Below are 22,679 nucleotides of genomic sequence, written 5' to 3' on the forward strand. Positions count from 1 at the left end.
GACATAACTGAGACATCAGTTCATAACCAAAATCCTATACAGGCAGTGCTTTCACAATTATGGAAGGCCATAGAGGCAGCATGGCTCAGTATTTCTGCGCAGAGGACTTCCAGTGTCTTGTGGCATCCATGCCTTGTCAAGGTGCTGCACTACACTGGGCAAAAGGAGGTCCCACATGATACTAGGATGTATTAAACGACTTTTGTCACCTCAGTGTAACATTCTTTGTACTGATAGAAGTTAGTGCAGACTTTGTTTGGACTGTCTGTTCAGACTTCAGTTGTTTGATGATGGCCTAGAAAGCTGAAAGAAAGTTCACAACAAAATATAAAATTCATATTATTGTCAGTATTATAAAAAGAAAAAAAAAACACATATTTCTACTCACCATATAGAGGAGATGTTGACTCACAAGTAGGCACAACAAAACAACTATAGGTGAGTGCAGGCTTTCTCAGCGAATTTCATATACGAAATCTTCACGGGTCACACACAAACTACTGTCTCTGGCCACTGAGGCCAGCCTCAGTCGACAGAGACAGTAGTATCATTTGTGTAAGAGTGGTGCGCACGCGTGTGTGAGCGTGAGCGTGAGCGTGTGTGTGTGTGTGTGTGTGTGTGTGTGTGTGTGTGTAAAAAGCTCAAATGTACAGCAGTCTTTTTGTTGTGCCTGTCTGTGATTAAACATCCCCCCTATATCGTGCATAGCAATCTATCCTTTTCATAATATTTTCATTATTCCATCCTGGATTTTCCATTGTTTTAATGATGTTATTGTGAAACACTATATTGTACATTTCAGTTTTTCATGAGTTTATGTTTCTCCAAGTACTGATACAATATTCTAAAAAAGAGAATATTCCTGAGATATGGAAACTGATGGAGAAAATCTTTTACTTCCCTGTGTCTGAAATTCAGACCTTGCAGCTGCTTGATAACTGAATATCCAGGTGCCAGACTACAATTAGAAAACAATGATCTGATGGGTGTTCAAGTTCAGCAGAAATTATTTTGCAAAAGTAAAATAAATAGGTTTCTGACAAAGCTTTCCATGTTGTATTTTGGACATAATACTGAATGTAACTGCAAAAGTTGTAGTGTGGTTTGAGAAACATTAAGTTATTATTATGATCTTTCTTCCTCCACATTGGACAGCTTCTGCTGTTAATTTAACAGTAAATTTTACCCTGTAATGGAGAAAGAACTTTGTTAGCCAATGTAAGTATCCAAGTTACACAGTATTTTGGCATCTTAGCAACAAACATTTTGTTAGGTACTTCAAATCACTGATGTGCTGTTTGCTGCCAACTGTGTACCCTCATTTCATTAAACACAGTTTTCTGGCCCATTTTTCACAAGAAACAATACCAAGCAGCCACAGGAGTTATACAGCTTCTGGTAACATGGTAGCCAAATTAAGCAACGGCAGTCAGTTCTGATAACAATACCATTTCCCACATGCTGGATCTATTACTTGCATTTCACATTATGCATTCTTTTGATTTGCATCTCGTTCCACTACTAGTATTATAGTGCCCTTATAAAGGATACGTCAGTGAAGCAAATAATTTATTAACAACAGTAGTTTATTTTCAAAAAAATATAACAAAAACAAAACAGTCATTTCTCCTTCATGAGAGTGGAAGCACAACAAAATGATGCCTCTGAGAATTAGTGATCAAAGGCACAGTGGTGAGTGTAAGCCATTGACTGAGATCATGGTGGGTGCTGCCGCCTGAAAGGAAATATCAAATAATTAGCTTTTATAGTGACAATATTCACCTTATTATCAAACACATGGCAAGCAAATAACAAAGGGACCCATTAGGAACAGTTAAAAAATAAATATTTAAAACTACAATACCAAAAAATCACAGAAAATTAATAACTTGTGTTACAAACAAAAACATTACCTTACTGGACATTAACTGAACACAGGCAGGATGGAGGAGATTTATATACACAAAAAGATTTATTGCTTTTGAACTTGAGCCACACTTGTATGAAAGCAGAGCAAACAGACAATACTCTAACAACGGAAGGTGACTTAACAGTAATTGCATAGCACAGGCATGACAGTCAGTCAAAGTAGTTCTGTCACTAGCATGAATGATTGGACATCATGCAGCAAGAAGCAGGATTGGTGGAGGAGAAGAAGAACATGCAATAAAGCAGAAATGGCATTGTATGAAGTAAAATGAAGTGTCAGGGTAAAATTCAATCCAATCCAGTGCAGTCCACTACAACACATGTCAACTTTTTTCAGAAAAGTTAACATATTTCATATTTGCATAATGGCCTTAAGATTACACACAATATTTGGAATAATTATGAAATGAGTAACATGCACTTGATGAAATATTTTGTATTTCCTATTAAATATACTTTGATTCTTACCTTGTGAATCCATGGAGCACAAATAACTCAGAACATCCATAAACATCAAGATAAATTCTTTAACTGCTCAAAATAACTATAGACACTGAGCCAATTTCTTTGTACTAAGTTGCAAAAGATGGATCTACTAAGAACTGAGGAACATCCCTTAGTTACATTTTTGTGAGAATTATGGAAACCAATCATAGTAGACCATAATATCGAATCCACATGAGTACGCCATGCAGCTGTTAGCATCAGTAACGTGATAATCTCGATACGTTGCTTTATAGAGAAGAAATATGAATGGGCTGCTCACCAACTTGCACGGAAGTGATGAGTCATTGTCTTCTGCCTTCTCAACTAAATGTACTATGGATATGACAAAGATTGATCAACGTAATGTAATTAATGTGTGTGACTATGACATTACTGACTGGAAACTGTGTGTGAGCTGCTCATGTTGGTCCCATGCCCTGAGATTGAGAAATATGCAGGCCTCAGCTGAATTTCCTGTGACCATAGCTCTGCTTACTTTATTTAAAATTCACATGTCTTACCAAACTCAAAAGAATACTGAGAGAGTGGAGTCAGGAATCCAGCAGTGCATGCAGGCAAGAGAAGTTTCCAGCGCGAGGTAAAGTTTGAATATTTAGGTAATAACATGGGCCTTAAATACTCAGTTGCTACTATTTTTAATTTAGGGCCAATAAATTTCAGAATTACAAAACTTGAAGATAGGTTAGCAAAACTAAGAGAAGAGAATTATAAAATCAAAAAGAATATAGTGAGGTTAACAGAAGTGTGGCAAAAAAGTGAGGACTAAACAGAATTACATTCAAGACATACGTCACACTACAGAGGAAAATGATATGAATTGGGATTGAATACTACTTGTCATATAGAGGTGATATTAAACAACAGTCAAGCATACTTTTAGTTATCAGACAAAGTCCTTCATCAGAACACACACACACACACACACACACACACACACACACACACACACATATATATATATATATATTGGAATGACTCCTTACCCTCTCCCTTAAAACCCACATCCTTTCGTCTTTCCCTCTCCTTCCCTCTTTCCTGAAGAAGCAACCATCGGTTGCGAAAGCTAGTAATTCTGTGTGTGTGTTTGTGTGTTTTGTTCATTGTGCCTGGCACTTTCCCGCTTGGTAAGTCTTGGAATCTTTGTTTTTAATATATTATATTTTTCCCATGTGGAAGTTTCTTTCTATTATATATATATATGGGAAAAATATAATATATTAAAAACAAAGATTCCAAGACTTACCAAGCGGGAAAGTGCCAGTAGGTAGGCACAATGAATAAAACACACAAACATACATACAGAATTTCGAGCTTTCGCAACCGGCGGCTGCTTCGTCAGGAAAGAGGGAAGGAAAAGGAAAGATGAAAGGATGTGGGTTTTAAGGGAGAGGGTAAGGAGTCATTCCAATCCCGGGAGCACAAAGACTTACCTTAGGGGGAAAAAAGGATAGGTATATACTCGCGCGCGCGCGCACACACATACACACACACACACACACACACACACACACACACACACACACACATCTATACATACACAGACACACCGGCGCTTTCCCGCTTGGTAAGTCTTGGAATCTTTGTTTTTAATATATTTTTCCCCTGTGGAAGTAATTTAGGTGTGCTCCTTACTCTAAACAAGGCAATTAAAAAAAACATTACCAAAAATAAAGAAATTTTAGAGAAACATACTTTTAAAAAAATACCAGTGAAAGTATTCTACAGAAATCATCCAAGCCTATGTGCACACAACATGCTCACATTCTGACGAAGCAGCAAAAGACCTCTATGAAGAGTTACAAAACCTTATAAAAGATAGCAAAACCCTTTACAAGATAATGATGGAAGATTTTAATGTGAAAGTAGAACTAAAAGTGGGAAGAAAATTCAAATATAATATCTGAAATTACAGTAGCCACACACTAGTAGAAATTGCCAAAAATAATAACACATTTATCCTTAACACCTTTTTGTGAGACAAAACAAATATAAAGTTGATCTGGCAACAACTCAATCAATCTAAAAATGAAATTCAACATTTTTTATCAAACAATAAAGAAATTGTAGATAATGTAATAGCAATACAATACTTAATGATGATGTAAATAAAATAGAAAGAAACTTCCACATGGGAAAAATATATTAAAAACATAGATTCCAAGACTTACCAAGCGGGAAAACGCCGGCAGACAGGCACAAGAACAAAACACACCAACACACACACAGAACTCCTAGCTTTCGCAACCGATGGTTGCTTCTTCAGGAAGGAGAGGGAAAGACGAAAGGATGTGGGTTTTAAGGGAGAGGGTAAGGAGTCATTCCAATCCCGGGGGCGGAAAGACTTCCCTTAGGGGGAAAAAAAGGACAGGCGTACACTCGCGCGCGCGCGCACACACACACACACACACACACACACACACACACACACACACACACGCACGCACACACACACACACGCACACATATCCATCCGCACATACACAGACACAAACAGACATATTTAGGCAAAGAGTAAGGGCAGAGATGTCAGTCGAGGCGGAAGTACAGAGGCAAAGAAGTTGTTGAAAGACAGGTGAAGTATGAGCGGCAGCAACTTGAAATTAGCGGAGGTTGAGGCCTGGCAGATATCGAGAATAGAGGATATACTGAAGGGCGAGTTCCCATCTCCGGAGTTCGGATAGGTTGGTGTTGGTGGGAAGTATCCAGATAACTCGGACGGTGTAACACTGTGCCAAGATGTGCTGGCCGTGCACCAAGGCATGTTTAGCCACAGGGTGATCCTCATTACCAACAAACACTGTCTGCCTGTGTCCATTCATGCGAATGGACAGTTTGTTGCTGGTCATTCCCACATAGAAAGTGTCACAGTGCAGGCAGGTCAGTTGGTAAATCACGTGGGTGCTTTCACACGTGGCTCTCCCTTTGATCGTGTACACCTTCCGGGTTACAGGACTGGAGTAGGTGGTTGTGGGAGGGTGCATAGGACAGGTTTTACACCGGGGGCAGTTGCAAGGGTAGGAGCCAGAGAGTAGGGAAGGTGGTTTGGGGATTACATTGGGATGAACCAAGAGGTTACGAAGGTTAGGTGGATGGCGGAAAGACACTCTTGGTGGAGTGGAGAGGATTTCATGAAGGATGGATCTCATTTCGGGGCAGGATTTTAGGAAGTCATATCCCTGCTGGAGAGCCACATTCAGAGTCTGATCCAGTCCCGGGAAGTATCCTGTCACAAGTAGGGCACTTTTGGGGTTCTTCTGTGAGAGGTTCTCGGTTTGAGGGGATGAGGAAGTGGCTCTGGTTATCTGCTTCTGTACCAGGTTGGGAGGGTAGTTGCGGGATGCGAAAGCTGTTTTCAGGTTGTTGGTGTTATGGTCGAGGGATTCAGGACTGGAGCAGATTCGTTTGCCACGAAGGCCTAGGCTGTAGGGAAGGGACCGTTTGATATGGAATGGGTGGCAGCTGTAATAATGGAGGTACTGTTGCTTGTTGGTGGGTTTGATGTGGACGGATTTGTGAAGCTGGCCATTGGACAGATGGAAGTCAACGTCTAGGAAAGTGGCATGGGATTTGGAGTAGGACCAGGTGAATCTGATGGAACCAAAGGAGTTGAGGTTGGAGAGGAAATTCTGGAGTTGTTCCTCACTGTGAGTCCAGATCATGAAGATGTCATCAATAAATCTGTACCAAACTTTGGGCTGGCAGGCTTGGGTAACCAAGAAGGCTTCCTCTAAGCGACCCATAAATAGGTTGGCATACGAGGGGGCCATCCTGGTACCCATGGCTGTTCCCTTTAATTGTTGGTATGTCTGGCCTTCAAAAGTGAAGTTGTGGGTCAGGATGAAGCTGGCTAAGGTGACGAGGAAAGAGGTTTTGGGTAGGGTGGCAGGTGATCGGCGTAAAAGGAAGTGCTCCACTGCAGCGAGGCCCTGGACGTGCGGGATATTCGTGTATAGGGAAGTGGCATCAATGGTTACAAGGATGGTTTCCGGGGGTAACAGACTGGGTACAGATTCCAGGCGTTCGAGAAAGTGGTTGGTGTCTTTGATGAAGGATGGGAGACTGCATGTAATGGGTTGAAGGTGTTGATCTATGTAGGCAGAGATACGTTCTGTGGGGGCTTGGTAACCAGCTACAATGGGACGGACAGGATGTTTGGGTTTGTGAATTTTAGGAAGTAGGTAGAAGGTAGGAGTGCGAGGTGTCGGTGGGGTCAGGAGTTTAATGGAGTCAGGTGAAAGGTTTTGTAGGGGGCCTAAGGTTCTGAGGATTCCTTGAAGCTCCGCCTGGACATCAGGAATGGGATTACCTTGGCAAACTTTGTATGTAGAGTTGTCTGAAAGCTGACGCAGTCCCTCAGCCACATACTCCCGATGATCAAGTACCATGGTCATGGAACCCTTGTCACTCGGAAGAATGATGATGGATCGGTCAGCTTTCAGATCACGGATAGCCTGGGCTTCGGCTGTGGTGATGTTGGGAGTAGGATTAAGGTTTTTCAAGAAAGATTGAGAGGCAAGACTGGAAGTGAGAAATTCCTGGAAGGTTTGGAGAGGGTGATTTTGAGGAAGAGGAGGTGGGTCCCGCTGTGATGGAGGACGGAACTGTTGCAGGCAGGGTTCAATTTGGATAGTGTCTTGGGGAGTTGGATCATTAGGAGTGGGATCAGGATTATTTTTCTTCGTGGCAAAGTGATATTTCCAGCAGAGACTACGAGTGTAGGACAGTAAATCTTTGACAAGGGCAGTTTGGTTGAACCTGGGAGTGGGGCTGAATGTGAGGCCTTTGGATAGGACAGAGGTTTCGGATTGGGAGAGGGGTTTGGAGGAAAGGTTAACTACTGAATTGGGGTGTTGTGGTTCCAGATTGTGTTGACTAGAATTTTGAGGTGTTGGGGGGACTGGATCTGGAAGTTGGAGATTGAGTAGATGGGAGAGACTGGGTCTGTGTGCAATGAGAGGAGGTTGGAAAGGTTGTGGAGGGTGAGTGAGTTGCCTTTCCGGAGGTGGGAAACCAGGAGATTGGATAGTTTTCTGAGGTGGACGGTGGCATGCTGTTCTAATTTGCGGTTGGCCTGTAGGAGGATGCTATGTACAGCCGGTGTGGATGTGGGAGAGGAAAGATTGAGGACTTTGATTTGGGATAGGAGTTGACGGGTGTGTTCATTGGCCGAGTCGATGTATAGGTGAAGGATTAGGCGGGTGAGGGCTATGGATTGTGCTGTTTGGAACTGGTATAAGGACTGATGGAAAGAAGGATTGCAGCCAGAGATGGGAACTTTAAGTGTGAGGCCTTTGGGAGTAATGCCAAATGTCAGACAAGCCTGAGTAAATAAAATATGGGAGCGTAATCTGGCTATGGTGAAGGCATGTTTGCGGAGGGAATGTAAATAAAATTTAATAGGGTCGTTGTAGGGATGTTGTGAGGTGGACATGGTATTAGAAGGTGGAAAGGGTAATATGAGGTTAAAGTGAAAGTAAATAGAAATTTATATAGGGAGAGATAAAGGTGTGAAAAAAGTCGAAAAACTGTTGATTTGAGATGAGCTATGTTGATCCTGTGCTGAACTTAGGTTGGTGAACAACAATGGGTGCAAAGGTTAGGTAGTTATGTTGTCTCCAGATCACGTTAAAGGGTGGGAAAATTCAAGAAAAATTCGAAAAACATTTTTCGAAAAAAGTTTCGAAAGAAAAAAAGTTTCGAAAGAAAAAAGCTTTCGAAAAAAAAGTTTCGAAAAAATAATTTCGGAAAAAATAAAATTCGAAAAAATTTTTCGAGTAAAATCTCGACAAATATGTGCGTAAATGTATACAAAGGACTGGTTGTGGACTGGCAGGTTATGAGAATGAGGCTAACAATTGTTTGATGAAGAAATAATAACGTGTAAACCTGTGGGAAGCTGCTAAAAAATGATCGGTTATGTGAGAAAAACGGGAAATGAAATAAAACGAAAGTTGTTGGAAATAACTGAGATGGTTGTTTAATGGGTGAATTGGTAAGTCTTGGAATCTTTGTTTTTAATATATTTTTCCCATGTGTAAGTTTCTTTCTATTTTATTTACATCATCATTAATTTGAACCCAACAATTACGTTTGTTATTGTCTCTGTTGCATTTCGAAATCTTCTCTGTCATCTTACTTTCTCTTCTCGTTTGTACAAGTAGTTTCATTTTGTATTCATCGTCCCTTTTTCCGAATCTACCCTACATTTTATCCTGCCTAATTATACTCAATAATACGTAATTTACTTCCAAACCATAACCAAAAAATTATTTAACGCTTTCAACATAACCCCTGCTATAAAATCCACTGTTCTAAGTTTACAAACATTTCGTGTAATCTCGTGAATACTATTTCACAGCTTCAGTTCCTTTCACCCATTAAACAACCATCTCAGTTATTTCCAACAACTTTCGTTTTATTTCCATTCCCGTTTTTCCCACATAACCGATCATTTTTTAGCAGCTTCCCACAGGTTTACACGTTATTATTTCTTCATCAAACAATTGTTAGCCTCATTCTCATAACCTGCCAGTCCACAACCAGTCCTTTGTATACATTTACACACATATTTGTCGAGATTTTACTCGAAAAATTTTTTCGAATTTTATTTTTTCCGAAATTATTTTTTCAAAACATTTTTTCTTTCGAAACCTTTTTTCTTTCGAAACTTTTTTTCTTTCGAAACTTTTTTTCTTTCGAAACTTTATTCAAAAAATGTTTTTCGAATTTTTCTTGAATTATCCCACCCTTTAACGTGATCTGGAGACAACATAACTACCTAACCTTTGCACCCATTGTTGTTCACCAACCTAAGTTCAGCACAGGACCAACATAGCTCATCTCAAACCAACACTTTTTCGACTTTTTTCACACCTTTATCTCTCCCTATATAAATTTCTATTTACTTTCACTTTAACCTCATATTACCCTTTCCACCTTCTAATACCATGTCCACCTCACAACATCCCTACAACGACCCTATTAAATTTTATTTACATTCCCTCCGAAAACATGCCTTCACCCTAGCCAGATTACGCTCCCATATTTTATTTACTCAGGCTTGTCTGACATTTGGCATTACTCCCAAAAGCCTCACACTTAAAGTTCCCATCTCTGGCTGCAATCCTTCTTTCCATCAGTCCTTATACCAGTTCCAAACAGCACAATCCATAGCCCTCACCCGCCTAATCCTTCACCTATACATCGACTCGGCCAATGAACACACCCATCAACTACTATCCCAAATCAAAGTCCTCAATCTTTCCTCTCCCACATCCACACCGGCTGTACATAGCATCCTCCTACAGGCCAACCGCAAATTAGAACAGCATGCCACCGTCCACCTCAGAAAACTATCCAATCTCCTGGTTTCCCACCTCCGGAAAGGCAACTCACTCACCCTCCACAACCTTTCCAACAAACCTCAACCTCCTCTCATTGCACACAGACCCAGTCTCTCCCATCTACTCAATCTCCAACTTCCAGCTCCAGTCCCCCCAACACCTCAAAATTCTAGTCAACACAATCTGGAACCACAACACCCCAATTCAGTAGTTAACCTTTCCTCCAAACCCCTCTCCCAATCCGAAACCTCTGTCCTATCCAAAGGCCTCACCTTCAACCCCACTCCCAGGTTCAACCAAACTGCCCTTGTCAAAGATTTACTGTCCTACACTCGTAGTCTCTGCTGGAAATATCACTTTGCCACGAAGAAAAATAATCCTGATCCCACTCCTAATGATCCAACTCCCCAAGACACTATCCAAATTGAACCCTGCCTGCAACAGTTCCGTCCTCCATCACAGCGGGACCCACCTCCTCTTCCTCAAAATCACCCTCTCCAAACCTTCCAGGAATTTCTCACTTCCAGTCTTGCCTCTCAATCTTTCTTGAAAAACCTTAATCCTACTCCCAACATCACCACAGCCGAAGCCCAGGCTATCCGTGATCTGAAAGCTGACCGATCCATCATCATTCTTCCGGCTGACAAGGGTTCCACGACCATGGTACTTGATCGTCGGGAGTATGTGGCTGAGGGACTGCGTCAGCTTTCAGACAACTCTACATACAAAGTTTGCCAAGGTAATCCCATTCCTGATGTCCAGGCGGAGCTTCAAGGAATCCTCAGAACCTTAGGCCCCCTACATAACCTTTCACCTGACTCCATTAAACTCCTGACCCCACCGACACCTCGCACTCCTACCTTCTACCTACTTCCTAAAATTCACAAACCCAAACATCCTGTCCGTCCCATTGTAGCTGGTTACCAAGCCCCCACAGAACGTATCTCTGCCTACGTAGATCAACACCTTCAACCCATTACATGCAGTCTCCCATCCTTCATCAAAGACACCAACCACTTTCTCGAACGCCTGGAATCTGTACCCAGTCTGTTACCCCCGGAAACCATCCTTGTAACCATTGATGCCACTTCCCTATACACGAATATCCCGCACGTCCAGGGCCTCGCTGCAGTGGAGCACTTCCTTTCACGCCGATCACCTGCCACCCTACCCAAAACCTCTTTCCTCGTCACCTTCGCCAGCTTCATCCTGACCCACAACTTCTTCACTTTTGAAGGCCGGACATACCAACAATTAAAGGGAACAGCCATGGGTACCAGGATGGCCCCCTCGTATGCCAACCTATTTATGGGTCGCTTAGAGGAAGCCTTCTTGGTTACCCAAGCCTGCCAACCCAAAGTTTGGTACAGATTTATTGATGACATCTTCATGATCTGGACTCACAGTGAAGAACAACTCCAGAATTTCCTCTCCAACCTCAACTCCTTTGGTTCCATCAGATTCACCTGGTCCTACTCCAAATCCCATGCCACTTTCCTAGACGTTGACCTCCATCTGTCCAATGGCCAGCTTCACACATCCGTCCACATCAAACCCACCAACAAGCAACAGTACCTCCATTATGACAGCTGCCACCCATTCCATATCAAACGGTCCCTTCCCTACAGCCTAGGCCTTCGTGGCAAACGAATCTGCTCCAGTCCTGAATCCCTCGACCATAACACCAACAACCTGAAAACAGCTTTCGCATCCCGCAACTACCCTCCCGACCTGGTACAGAAGCAGATAACCAGAGCCACTTCCTCATCCCCTCAAACCCAGAACCTCTCACAGAAGAACCCCAAAAGTGCCCTACTTGTGACAGAATACTTCCCGGGACTGGATCAGACCTTGAATGTGGCTCTCCAGCAGGGATATGACTTCCTAAAATCCTGCCCCGAAATGAGATCCATCCTTCATGAAATCCTCCCCACTCCACCAAGAGTGTCTTTCCGCCGTCCACCTAACCTTCGTAACCTCTTGGTTCATCCCTATGAAATCCCCAAACCACCTTCCCTACCCTCTGGCTCCTACCCTTGCAACTGCCCCCGGTGTAAAACCTGTCCTATGCACCCTCCCACCACCACCTACTCCAGTCCTGTAACCCGGAAGGTGTACACGATCAAAGGGAGAGCCATGTGTGAAAGCACCCACGTGATTTACCAACTGACCTGCCTGCACTGTGACACTTTCTATGTGGGAATGACCAGCAACAAACTGTCCATTCGCATGAATGGACACAGGCAGACAGTGTTTGTTGGTAATGAGGATCACCCTGTGGCTAAACATGCCTTGGTGCACGGCCAGCACATCTTGGCACAGTGTTACACCGTCCGAGTTATCTGGATACTTCCCACCAACACCAACCTATCCGAACTCCGGAGATGGGAACTCGCCCTTCAGTATATCCTCTCTTCTCGATATCCGCCAGGCCTCAACCTCCGCTAATTTCAAGTTGCTGCCGCTCATACTTCACCTGTCTTTCAACAACTTCTTTGCCTCTGTACTTCCGCCTCGACTGACATCTCTGCCCTTACTCTTTGCCTAAATATGTCTGCTTGTGTCTGTGTATGTGCGGATGGATATGTGTGCGTGTGTGTGTGTGTGCGCGAGTGTACACCTGTCCTTTTTTTCCCCCTAAGGGAAGTCTTTCCGCTTCCGGGATTGGAATGACTCCTTACCCTCTCCCTTAAAACACACATCCTTTCGTCTTTCCCTCTCCTTCCTGAAGAAGCAACCATCGGTTGCGAAAGCTAGTAATTCTGTGTGTGTTTTTGTGTGTTTTGTTCTTGTGCCTGTCTGCCGGCGTTTTCCCGCTTGGTAAGTCTTGGAATCTTTGTTTTTACAATACAATACTTAAGAATACAAAGTGACCTTAGACTTAAAAAATGCTGAGTAAAGATAGATAAAAAGATAGCAAGAAGTCAGAAATGTAGATTATGGTAATTTATTTGAGAATAAGGGGGCATAGCACATTAAATTAAGCAACCAGTTCAGTATCTTAAAATATAAAGACACACACAAGGGAAGAAATTATTCAACAAAGGTACTTAAGCAGACAGATGATGCAAGTATGAACAGAGCAAAGGCAAAGAAAATACCAGATGAAATGAAACAGCTACTACACAGATGGCAAGAATTACAAGCTAACAATAATGAATTTTTTTTAAAGAAAACTGTCTAGAAATGTCCTGAGGAGCATTTTTCTCTAAGAGCATTTGAGAAAGTACTATGGACATAAAAAAGGGAAACAACTTAGAACCGTAAGAGTATGAGAAGAAATTACAGAAAGTTACCATAGATGAATATTACATTACACCAGTGAAAATGTCACAGTAACTAACAAGAGAGACAAAATCGTACGAAAAAGTGACAATTTCTTTACATGTTTCTATACTTCAAAAGACAGGTATTGCCATGTTTCTATACTTCAAAAGACAGGTATTGCCAGATGAGATGAATAAAGCCATTTGAGGTGTGAAAAAGGAACTGCACCAGAAAATGACAGTGCTTGAACAGATCAGTTCAATGCTGTAGCCAAAAGTATACAAAAGGAACTTACTAGCTGTTTACAGAATGTTGGCACAGGTAAACAATTTGCCAACACTGAAATAATACAATAATAATTGTATTTTATAAGAAAGGAGTCAAAAACTACAGACATATCAACCTCCTCTCTACAACATACAATATATTTACTTAAATTATTCCCAAGTGCAAAGAAAAAACACTTTATTTTAATCAGGCAAAGGAACAAGTTGGCTTTAGAAGTGAATACAGCACATGGGGCCAATTTCAAATCACAGATGAAACTATAAAATGGAGCAACAAGCAGAATTACCACTGTCACTGAAATTCATAGCTTTTGAGATAGCCTTTGACTTGGTTTCAGTGAAATCTGTATTAACAGCCCTAGAGAAACAAGGCATTGCTTCAACCTATGTGGTCATATTGAAGAATATATACACTGAGGTGACAAAAGCCATATGCAAATATACAGATGGCAATAGTGTCACTTACACAAGATATCAAAGGGCAGTTCACTGTTGGAGGTGTCACCTGCACTCAGGTGATTCAAGCGAAAATTTTCCGATGTGATTATGTCCACATGCTGGAATTAACAGACTTTGAACATGGAAGAGTAGTTAAAACTAGGTGCATGGGACACTCCATTTTGGAACTCATTAGGGAATTCATTATTCTGAGGCACACAGTGTCAAGAATGTGCCAAGAATAACAAAATTCAGGCATATTTCACCAGCATGGACAATGCAGTGGCTGTCAGCCTTTGCTTAACACCTGAGAGCAGTACTAAGAGACAAGCAACACTGCATGAAATAACTGCAGATCAACATGGGATCCACGACTAATGTAAATGTTCGGACAGTGCGGCGAAATCAGCCATTATTTGACTATTGCAGCGACTGACTGATGTGAGTGTCTTTGCTAATAGTACGACATCGCCTGCAACACCTCTACTGGGCTCATGACCATACCAACTGGACACTACACTGGAAAACGGTAGCCTGGTCAGATGAATCCCTGTTTCAGTTGGAAAGAGCTGACAATAGGGTCCGAGTGTGGTGCAGACCCCAAAGCCGTGGACCCAGGTTATCAACAATGCACTGTGCAAGCTGGTGGTGGCTCCATAATGGTGGGACTGTGTTTACATGGAATGGACTCAATCCTCTGGTCCAACTCAACTGATCATTGACTGGAAATGCTTATGTTCGGCTACATGGAGACCATTTACAGCCTTCCACAGACTTCATGTTCCCAAACAATAATGGAACTCTTATGGATTGCAATGTGCCATGTCATCAAGAAACAATTGTCTGCAATAGGTTTGAAGAACATTCTGAACAATTTGAGCAAACAATTTGGCCACTCAGATCACCTGACATCAATCCCATCAAACATTTATGAGGCATAACTGACAGGTCAATTCGTCCACAAAATACTGCAGTAGAAACACTTTTGCAATTTTGGATGGCTATATAGGCAGCATGGCTCAGTATTTCTGCGGCAGACTTCCAATGACTTGTTGAGTCCATCCCATGTTGAGTTGCTGCACTATGCCAAGCAACAGGAGGTTTCACATGATATTACAAGTTATCCCATGACTTTTGTCACCTCAATGTATGTCAGTGCTGCAGATTCCATTACATATCATCAGGATACCTCGAATAAAACTTTTCCAGGCATGAGACCGTGTCGTCAAGTTGTTTCATAGACCAACTTTTTGGTCTGTGATGCGAAGTTGCATACTATAGATCCTCTATTTACTACTGAATAGTAAACAAAGTGCCATGATGATGACGACATGTAATTGTGGGCTAAATATCTATGTATAAAACAACTTGATGACTTCGTCAGTTTAGTTTTGTTGAAGACAGTAATGTTAGCAGAGCCTACACACATTAGGATAGTGATAAATTTGGTACTGAAAGTGGAAGTCATATAAGGAAAGTCCATATATCAAAATTATTCTAATCTGTTCTACAGGAAGTTTTCACATCCTGTACATTCACGGAGCACACCTGACCCACCTCAATGCTTTTAACAATATTGTAATGTTTGCATCCAAGAAATGGAGGAACTTAAAAGAGCAAGCTTTAAAGGGAGCTTGAAAATTAATTGCAGTAAGATGAGACTAATGTGTAAAAATTATAACTGAAATAAACCAGTGCAAATTAACAATGCAGTCATAAAATTATTTGATGAGCTTTTTCTGTAGATCTTTTGGAAACTGTTACTGGATGGACATCAAAAAACTGAAGAAGAAAAAGGTGTGATGCACTTTTGGTAAATTAAATAGGAATTTCAAAATTAAGGTTCCTATGTATCTGCAAAGTTTACCGTCAATATGTATTACTGGTTTTGAAGACTGGAAGTGAGAATTTAAATGTGAAAAGTATTCAGTAACTGAGTTTTGTTCAGTGACCAATCGAAAAATGTATTACCAGCAGTGATAGGAAAACAAACAAATCAATCAGAGAACAGAATGAAGTGGAACACGTAATTCAATGTGATAAAAATGACATGGAAGTGGGGCAGGACAAGCAGCCAGGTGAATACATGGTAACACAACAACTACATTCTTTGATGCAATCATGAAAGGGGGGAATACTTAAGTCAATAACCTAATAGAAGGGAGGCAACAGAAAACACGCAGGAGCGCTATTAATACCTGTAGCTTAATACAGTAATGCATGTAAAAGTCTAGAGAAAGCCTTTATCCATCACTGCATGTCAAACTTTGGATGGTTATGGTGATAATATTGAATGGAATATCTAATGCAGAACAATAAAATTCAGTGCAGCTCTCTTTCATGGGTAAATAATTGAAGTATTGTATCTGAATTATTTGAATCTACTGCTATGCACGATAGTTTATTTGACAGCTGTGTGCATCACTCTAAATCTTCAGATATCACAACAATTGTAATGAATATTGGTATAAAACCAATATATCTGACTTTAAAAGCATTCAACATGAAATGTAGTTACTTAATTTGGTGTAATTTATAAAGCAAATACTGTTCTAGAATCTCATACAGATTCAGAACAGGCAAAAACAAATAAGGAACTAAGAACAGCAAACAATAATGAAAATATTACTAAATAAAAATAATAAGTTGATGCAAATTATATTAAAAAAAAAAAAGTTTTGCACCTCCTGAATATCTGCAAAAATTTCAAGGATTGAAAGAATAAGCCTTAAGAAATTAAAAATAAAAATTAATTAACCTTATCTTGAATTAAAAGACAAAACAATAACCAAAATAAAGGCAACCCATTCAGAAGGGCACACGTGAGATGAAACGTCCTGTGTGTAACATTCAATATTACATTGCTCCACCTGAGCACTGTACATATTTTTAAGCTTCCTAGCCATGATGTCCATAAGGAAATTAAGATGTCATTGCTCACAACTAACCCTCTCTTTGACAGGAGTCCTCCAGAGGCCATCCAGTGTGTGAGGAGGATTGTTGCAATGAGACTCTGCATGTTTCACTGTTTCCAAGAATGCTCAATGAGGTTCATATCAGTACATAACGCAGATCTTTCCATTTTGTTGATTCCTACTTCCTAGTGGAAGGTATTTACAGGACAAGTGTGGTCAATTTGTGCCTTATTATATAGAAGGACGAACCCCTCACCAAAATGTTAACTGTAAGGCCAGACAATGCTCTCAAGGATCTTGTCTGATACTACAAAGCTCTCAAATTACCATCAATCGGGGTGAGAGGCACCCAGCATTTGTACATGAGATCAGCTCAAAATGTGATTGCCTCATCTACCAGCAGAACACACAGAACTACATGTCAGAGACATTAATAAATATCTGGCCACCTGATCACCTCCACACACTTCTATAATCATCATCAAGACAGGCGACTACTGTAATTGTTGGTTATTCCACTCTAGGTTTTCCTTTACTGACCTCCCTCATGCACTCAAGTACTGTGGGGCTTTGTACTGTTGTCTATTGTTTGTGTGGATGCCTAGAGGCCAAACTGTGTAATTGTTGGTTATTCCACTCTAGGTTTTCCTTTACTGACCTCCCTCATGCACTCAAGTACTGTGAGGTTTTGTACTGTTGTCTGTTGTTTGTGTGGATGCCTAGAGGCCAAATTGATCGTTTGAAGTTGGTTGCAGACTGTATGGTTGAAACAGCCCTGCTAATTACCTTCAAATCCTCAGTCCTGTTAAATTATTGTCATGGTATTTATGAGCTATAACTTCTAATTAGTAGTCATAAACTGACCACAGGTGACCACTCCAAGTCAGACCTTTAGAATTTGTGTCACAAAAGCAGATGAATGTTCAAATGAAACTGCTGTATCGTACCTCATTTTGGAGTGCAAGTTACATGTTGACAAACCTTCTTGCCATGAAGTGACAATATAAGCATATTCTAAGCTCGAATCAACCCATCAAAGCATCTTGACAGAATGAGGAATGTACATAAGCTGCACTGCCCCATTAACGACTGGAGATGCAGTTCACTCTACTGAACTGTACTCCGAATGTAGATCTACTTTTATCTCCTGAATTCCCATGCTGCAACATACAAATCTTGCAAGTAACAATCCAGGAGCTACATGCCTCTCATGAATATTAGCGTGGAGAGTACTTATAACATCTGACCATAGGATTGATTTCAGTCTGCCACCAACAATGGAAGATGAATATTTGACAATCCCTGCCACTCATGCTGGTGTAATGCCAGTAAAATTATTAAACAATGTTGCTGGAAGATGTTGGACAAAAGCCAGCAGTCAACATATCAAGAAGTGTGCATAAAAGCTTCAACAATTTTGTATTATTCATTAAGAAAACAACTTATAGCTTACATGAGGAAATGAATTAATTACTATGGAATTTAATTCTAATGTGTGAAATAATGTCACTAACATTTTTTCAATAAAAAGAGAGCCTACTTGCTAAAATAGTATCATGCTATATCTGATGGGAAATGCATCACATCTACCAGGTGGCTATAATTAAACGTTCTCTGTTTAACACATTATAACATGAAAATTAATTACCGTACAAATGCCAAACTTGGTAGCATAATGTCAAGGACATGGGGAAGAGAAATAATGTGAAACCAATTCAGTTGAAACACTTTTCATGTGCTGTTACAATACATCATACCATTACATACCGGTACTAGAGATGGGCAAATTCGTTCATCCTTGGGAACTAGTTCACTGGTGATCGCTCTTTTTTGGGAACTGTTCATTTTTACTTGTTCACCGTTCATTTGTGCATGGTATATGGTTCTTATGAAAAACTGAAAATTAGTAGCATAGGTGACTTAAGATGGAAGGCGCCAAGAGGGGGCACTTGCATCCGCCCTGGAGTACAGAGTTTTTATTCACAACAGAATTCTCACACAATTGTAATTTCTGTGATTCTGCAAAACTTCTTGTTTAGCCAACTGTAATGTTATGTGGCTGACCGCAGTGAAATAATATAAGGTGGAGCATGAAAAACTGGCCCCGAGTACTGACTGCTCGCCAATTACTCACAGTTTGTTGACCGCTACGAGCAGAATAGATAAACATGTAATAATTAGGCAGTGAAGAAATAAGCTAATGCAAACAACAACTTTGAAACAATAAATGACGATTAGAAGGTGACAACGAGCAGTCTAGTACTCGGGGCCAATTTTTCGTGCACCACCCTGTACCACTGAAATAATATTGTAGAAGTTATCATATTCTCTTTTCAAAATATGACACCATGCACCCTATTATGGAATGCGGACGTCATTCGGTTGTAAGTCGATCTGCCTTCCATAACAATCAACATGCTCTTTTATCTTGGATCAAATAAAGATGGAAAATGGCCACTTGTGTGTGCCGTGCCGACTTCCTTTGCATGTCTAATAAAAAAAATCTTGCCTTTTTACAAGTATTTTTTCTGCTGTTTATCGAAATAGTGAAGTAAGCTGATATGCTATTTTGTTACCATGTAATTTTATGTAATTTATGTAATTATAAAATACCTTTTAATTAGCGTTCATGGCCGCTGAATAGAATACGAAAAGAACCAGAAGTTCTGAGTTAAAAAATGGTTTGAAACTGATGTAGAATGGGCATGCGCAGCGAACGAAACAAAAAACAATTTGATGCTGAATTAACTAGGAGCAGTCAGCAGTGGAACTGCGACAGGTGGCCACACAAAGAAGGACGAGTCTGGCCAAGGGAGACTGAGACCACCGGGAACAGGGCAGAGGCAGGAACGAGACCAGCTGATGTGCCGTTGTGGGAACGAGACCGACCGTTTCCCCTTCCCGGGAACTATAAGTAGAAAGCCATAACCCAGACCAGCGCGAGCGGGACCGACACTGGAAAAGACAGAGCATTTCCTGTTCCCGGGAACTATAAGTAGAAAACTGGGATCAAAGTGGACTATAAAAAGACCGTTCCTTAGCATTTGTCCATTGCTCATTCTGTTCATCTTGATGAACCGTTCCTTTGGACCCGTTTAGTTTGTGAATAACCCATCTGTTGCCAGTACCATTACTGCTACAAAAGGGGCTCAATATGGTGCCCATCAGTGTCCAGAGGAGTCTGAAAGTGCAGGACTGCATTCTGCACAGCAGAAGGAAGCATGTCTGTAGGTGTGATGGCTACTTCTCTTCATATGCTACACTTCAGATCAGCACATTGTGACTGCTCTCCTCAGTAAACCCTGTCGTTCAGGTAGCCCCACAACCAGAAATCACAGGGAGTGAAATCAGGTGATCACACTACCCAAGCATTTGGAAATGATCGGCTGATAATTTCATCATTTCCGAATGCGTTTCAGTGAAGCAGGTGAACTTCACTAGTGATGTATAGTGGGACCCCATCTTGCATGAAAACTTTTGTTCAATGCACCTCTCGCCTGTCGGAAGGGTATGACGTGCCAACGAAGCATATCACAGTAACACTGGCCAGTCACACTGCATGTCTTTGGTACTTGAGCACCAATCTGTTAAAAAAAGAATGTAGATGTGAAGCCACAGCATACGGTGACACATTCACCATTCAGAGGAACTTCATGCTCAGTGACTGGAGGGGGGCCCAGCCCTCGTCAACTTCATTCCTTGCGAGAAATTGGAAAGCAAAGTCAACATGTCATTCTGCATCCTGTGGTGCAAGCTGCTGTACAATATGGATCTTGTAGGCATACCATTTGAGAATAGTTCAAAGAATCTTCTGTTCAATGGACCACAGGATGTTCAACTGTCATGACACAGCATGCGCACTGCCTGACAATCGCGAATTGCACGTGGCGCTGTCTGCCTAACAACAGCGATTTCATGTAACACCTTTGGTATAGCTGGTCGTCGACCTCTTCCCGGAGCAACATGCAGTTCTCCAGTTGATTTGAACTTTTCATTATGCTCCGCACAGCATGTGGAGAAAGAGATTCCTTCAGTAATCCTTTCAGTCAGAGATATTCTTGAAGTGCAAGCTGCAGCATTACTTATTTTTATAATACAGCATTACCAACAATGCCTGGCTCCTTTTGTCCATGCTTATGTTGACACGTCAACAAGTGCACTGCAAGTGGTCAGGTGTGTGACTGTGAATCATGATGACTGATCACGGCACCTGGTGGCCATAGGTGGAACCGGACAGTGGTGCAGTGATGCATAGAAATCATGCACCCCATACTCTAGACATTAATGCCACCAAATTTGATACTCGTACTGTAATTAGTTTCCATGTTATAATGTGTTAAATAGGGAAACTTTGACTATAACCATCCAGTCATCATTGTCAGTGGTTGTTTCCAGATGTTCAGCCTGGAGGTTTAAAGCAAAGGATGACCTGAAACAAGTTTCCTCCATTCTCAGTCTCCATGAATGTAGTTTTGTGTGCGTGAATGGGACAGGCAGAGAAAGGGAGAGGGAGGATGCAAATGGGTTGGGGGTGGTCGGTGGGATGGGGGAGTGGGAGGAATTACACTGTTTCCTTAATGTGTTTTCCCTTCCTATCCTTTCTTTTCCTCCTGAAGAAATATCCAAAGTTTTATAGGCACCACTGTCTTTTATGCTTGCTATCAGTCCAATTATAGATTTTTGCTATCAGTGCAATTATAGATTTTCCATCTGTGTGGCTTAATCTCATACATTGTTATTGCATTGGATTTTTACTTTTTTTTATACATAGCTTAGGAGCTGTACAGTAACAGAACCGGAGAACGAAAATGTAATTTTCTCCACATCCATTTGTATCTTTTAATAACTGCACTAAAATTATGCTAAAGAGTGAAAAAAAATGCATTACATTTGGATCAAGACAGAAACTGGAGACTGCTCCATAAAGAATTCAGACATTTTACTTATTGTACAATCCTCAGGTGCAATGGTACACAAAAAAGGAAGCTGACTCATAGGACGTTGAAACTAAGGTGATCTTGAGGTTCAGAAGAGGAATAGGGAGAAAAAAACTAATGAGAAGAAGTGGCAATGAAAAAGAGTTAAAGTAATACAGTGACCTGGTTAAATAAAGACAGTGAAGAGCGTAAGAACACGTGAATAATAAGGAAAAGAAAGGAGGCAATGAGGGCTAGTTAATGTAATTGAGATAGCAGTAAGATTTTTAAAAAAAATTTCAGATATCCTGTTAATTTTACTATGTTAAATTTAATTATTAATGTATATCTTATTAATCTTCTTAACATATATCTTATTAATGTATATCTTGACTTCTTCCATCTTGCTATAAGTCCTCCTCCCCGGCTGTATCTATAGACCATGATGAATGGTCAAAAACTATACAAACAGTGGAATGTAGATGGTAATATCAAAATTTCACAAAAAATTACAGCTCACCATGTGAGATGATCTGTATACAGATGATGACTGTATCTAGAGCAAGTGTATTGCTTCACACAAACTGCAGCATAAGAATAATGTATGATAAGAAAGTTATCACAAGGAGTAAATCAAAGAGGAAATAACATATTTTCATCTCATAAAACACAGGCCAGTGATAGCACGAAAACTAGAGGTCAAAGAAGTCATCAAAGGAAATCTTTTACTATCAAATTGCGTATGAGGAGGTGAGTTATAGAGTTTGTTTCAACTATCCAAATTCCTAGGTTTTTTCGACAACTGAACATTAAAATAGTGTCATCTCATTTGCACTTCTCCACAATTTACTACTTATACACACCAACCCCAAATAACTGTTTCTGCTCTTTGATTACCTCTTGCTAGTGTGTGTGTCTTCTTTAGATCCCTGAGAAGTGACTCTCATCCTGAGTCCTGTCTTGGGTTACATTTCATAGATAATTGTAAAAGCCAGCAATGAAAATGCATTTTGAAACAAATAATCTCGCAATCAGAAACCACAATTACATTAGTCACAACAATAAAATATATACTGA

The 22,679-nt window shown here is 40.8% G+C and overlaps 1 protein-coding gene across 7 annotated transcripts in view; it reads right to left on the reverse strand.

The window, feature by feature from the left end:
* Positions 1-1,552: 1,552 nt before the first annotated feature.
* LOC126278000 (uncharacterized) overlaps positions 1,553-22,679 on the reverse strand; it is a 269,064-nt gene continuing 247,937 nt past the window's right edge. For all 7 annotated transcript variants that reach the window (XM_049977688.1, XM_049977683.1, XM_049977689.1 and 4 more), the window contains one exon: positions 1,553-1,735. In XM_049977688.1, the coding sequence (XP_049833645.1) occupies positions 1,717-1,735 (19 nt within the window). In that variant the 3' untranslated portion in view covers positions 1,553-1,716. The remainder of the gene's footprint in view (positions 1,736-22,679) is intronic.

Source organism: Schistocerca gregaria, chromosome 6, assembly GCF_023897955.1.
Source record: "Schistocerca gregaria isolate iqSchGreg1 chromosome 6, iqSchGreg1.2, whole genome shotgun sequence".
NCBI classification, from domain to species: domain Eukaryota; kingdom Metazoa; phylum Arthropoda; class Insecta; order Orthoptera; family Acrididae; genus Schistocerca; species Schistocerca gregaria.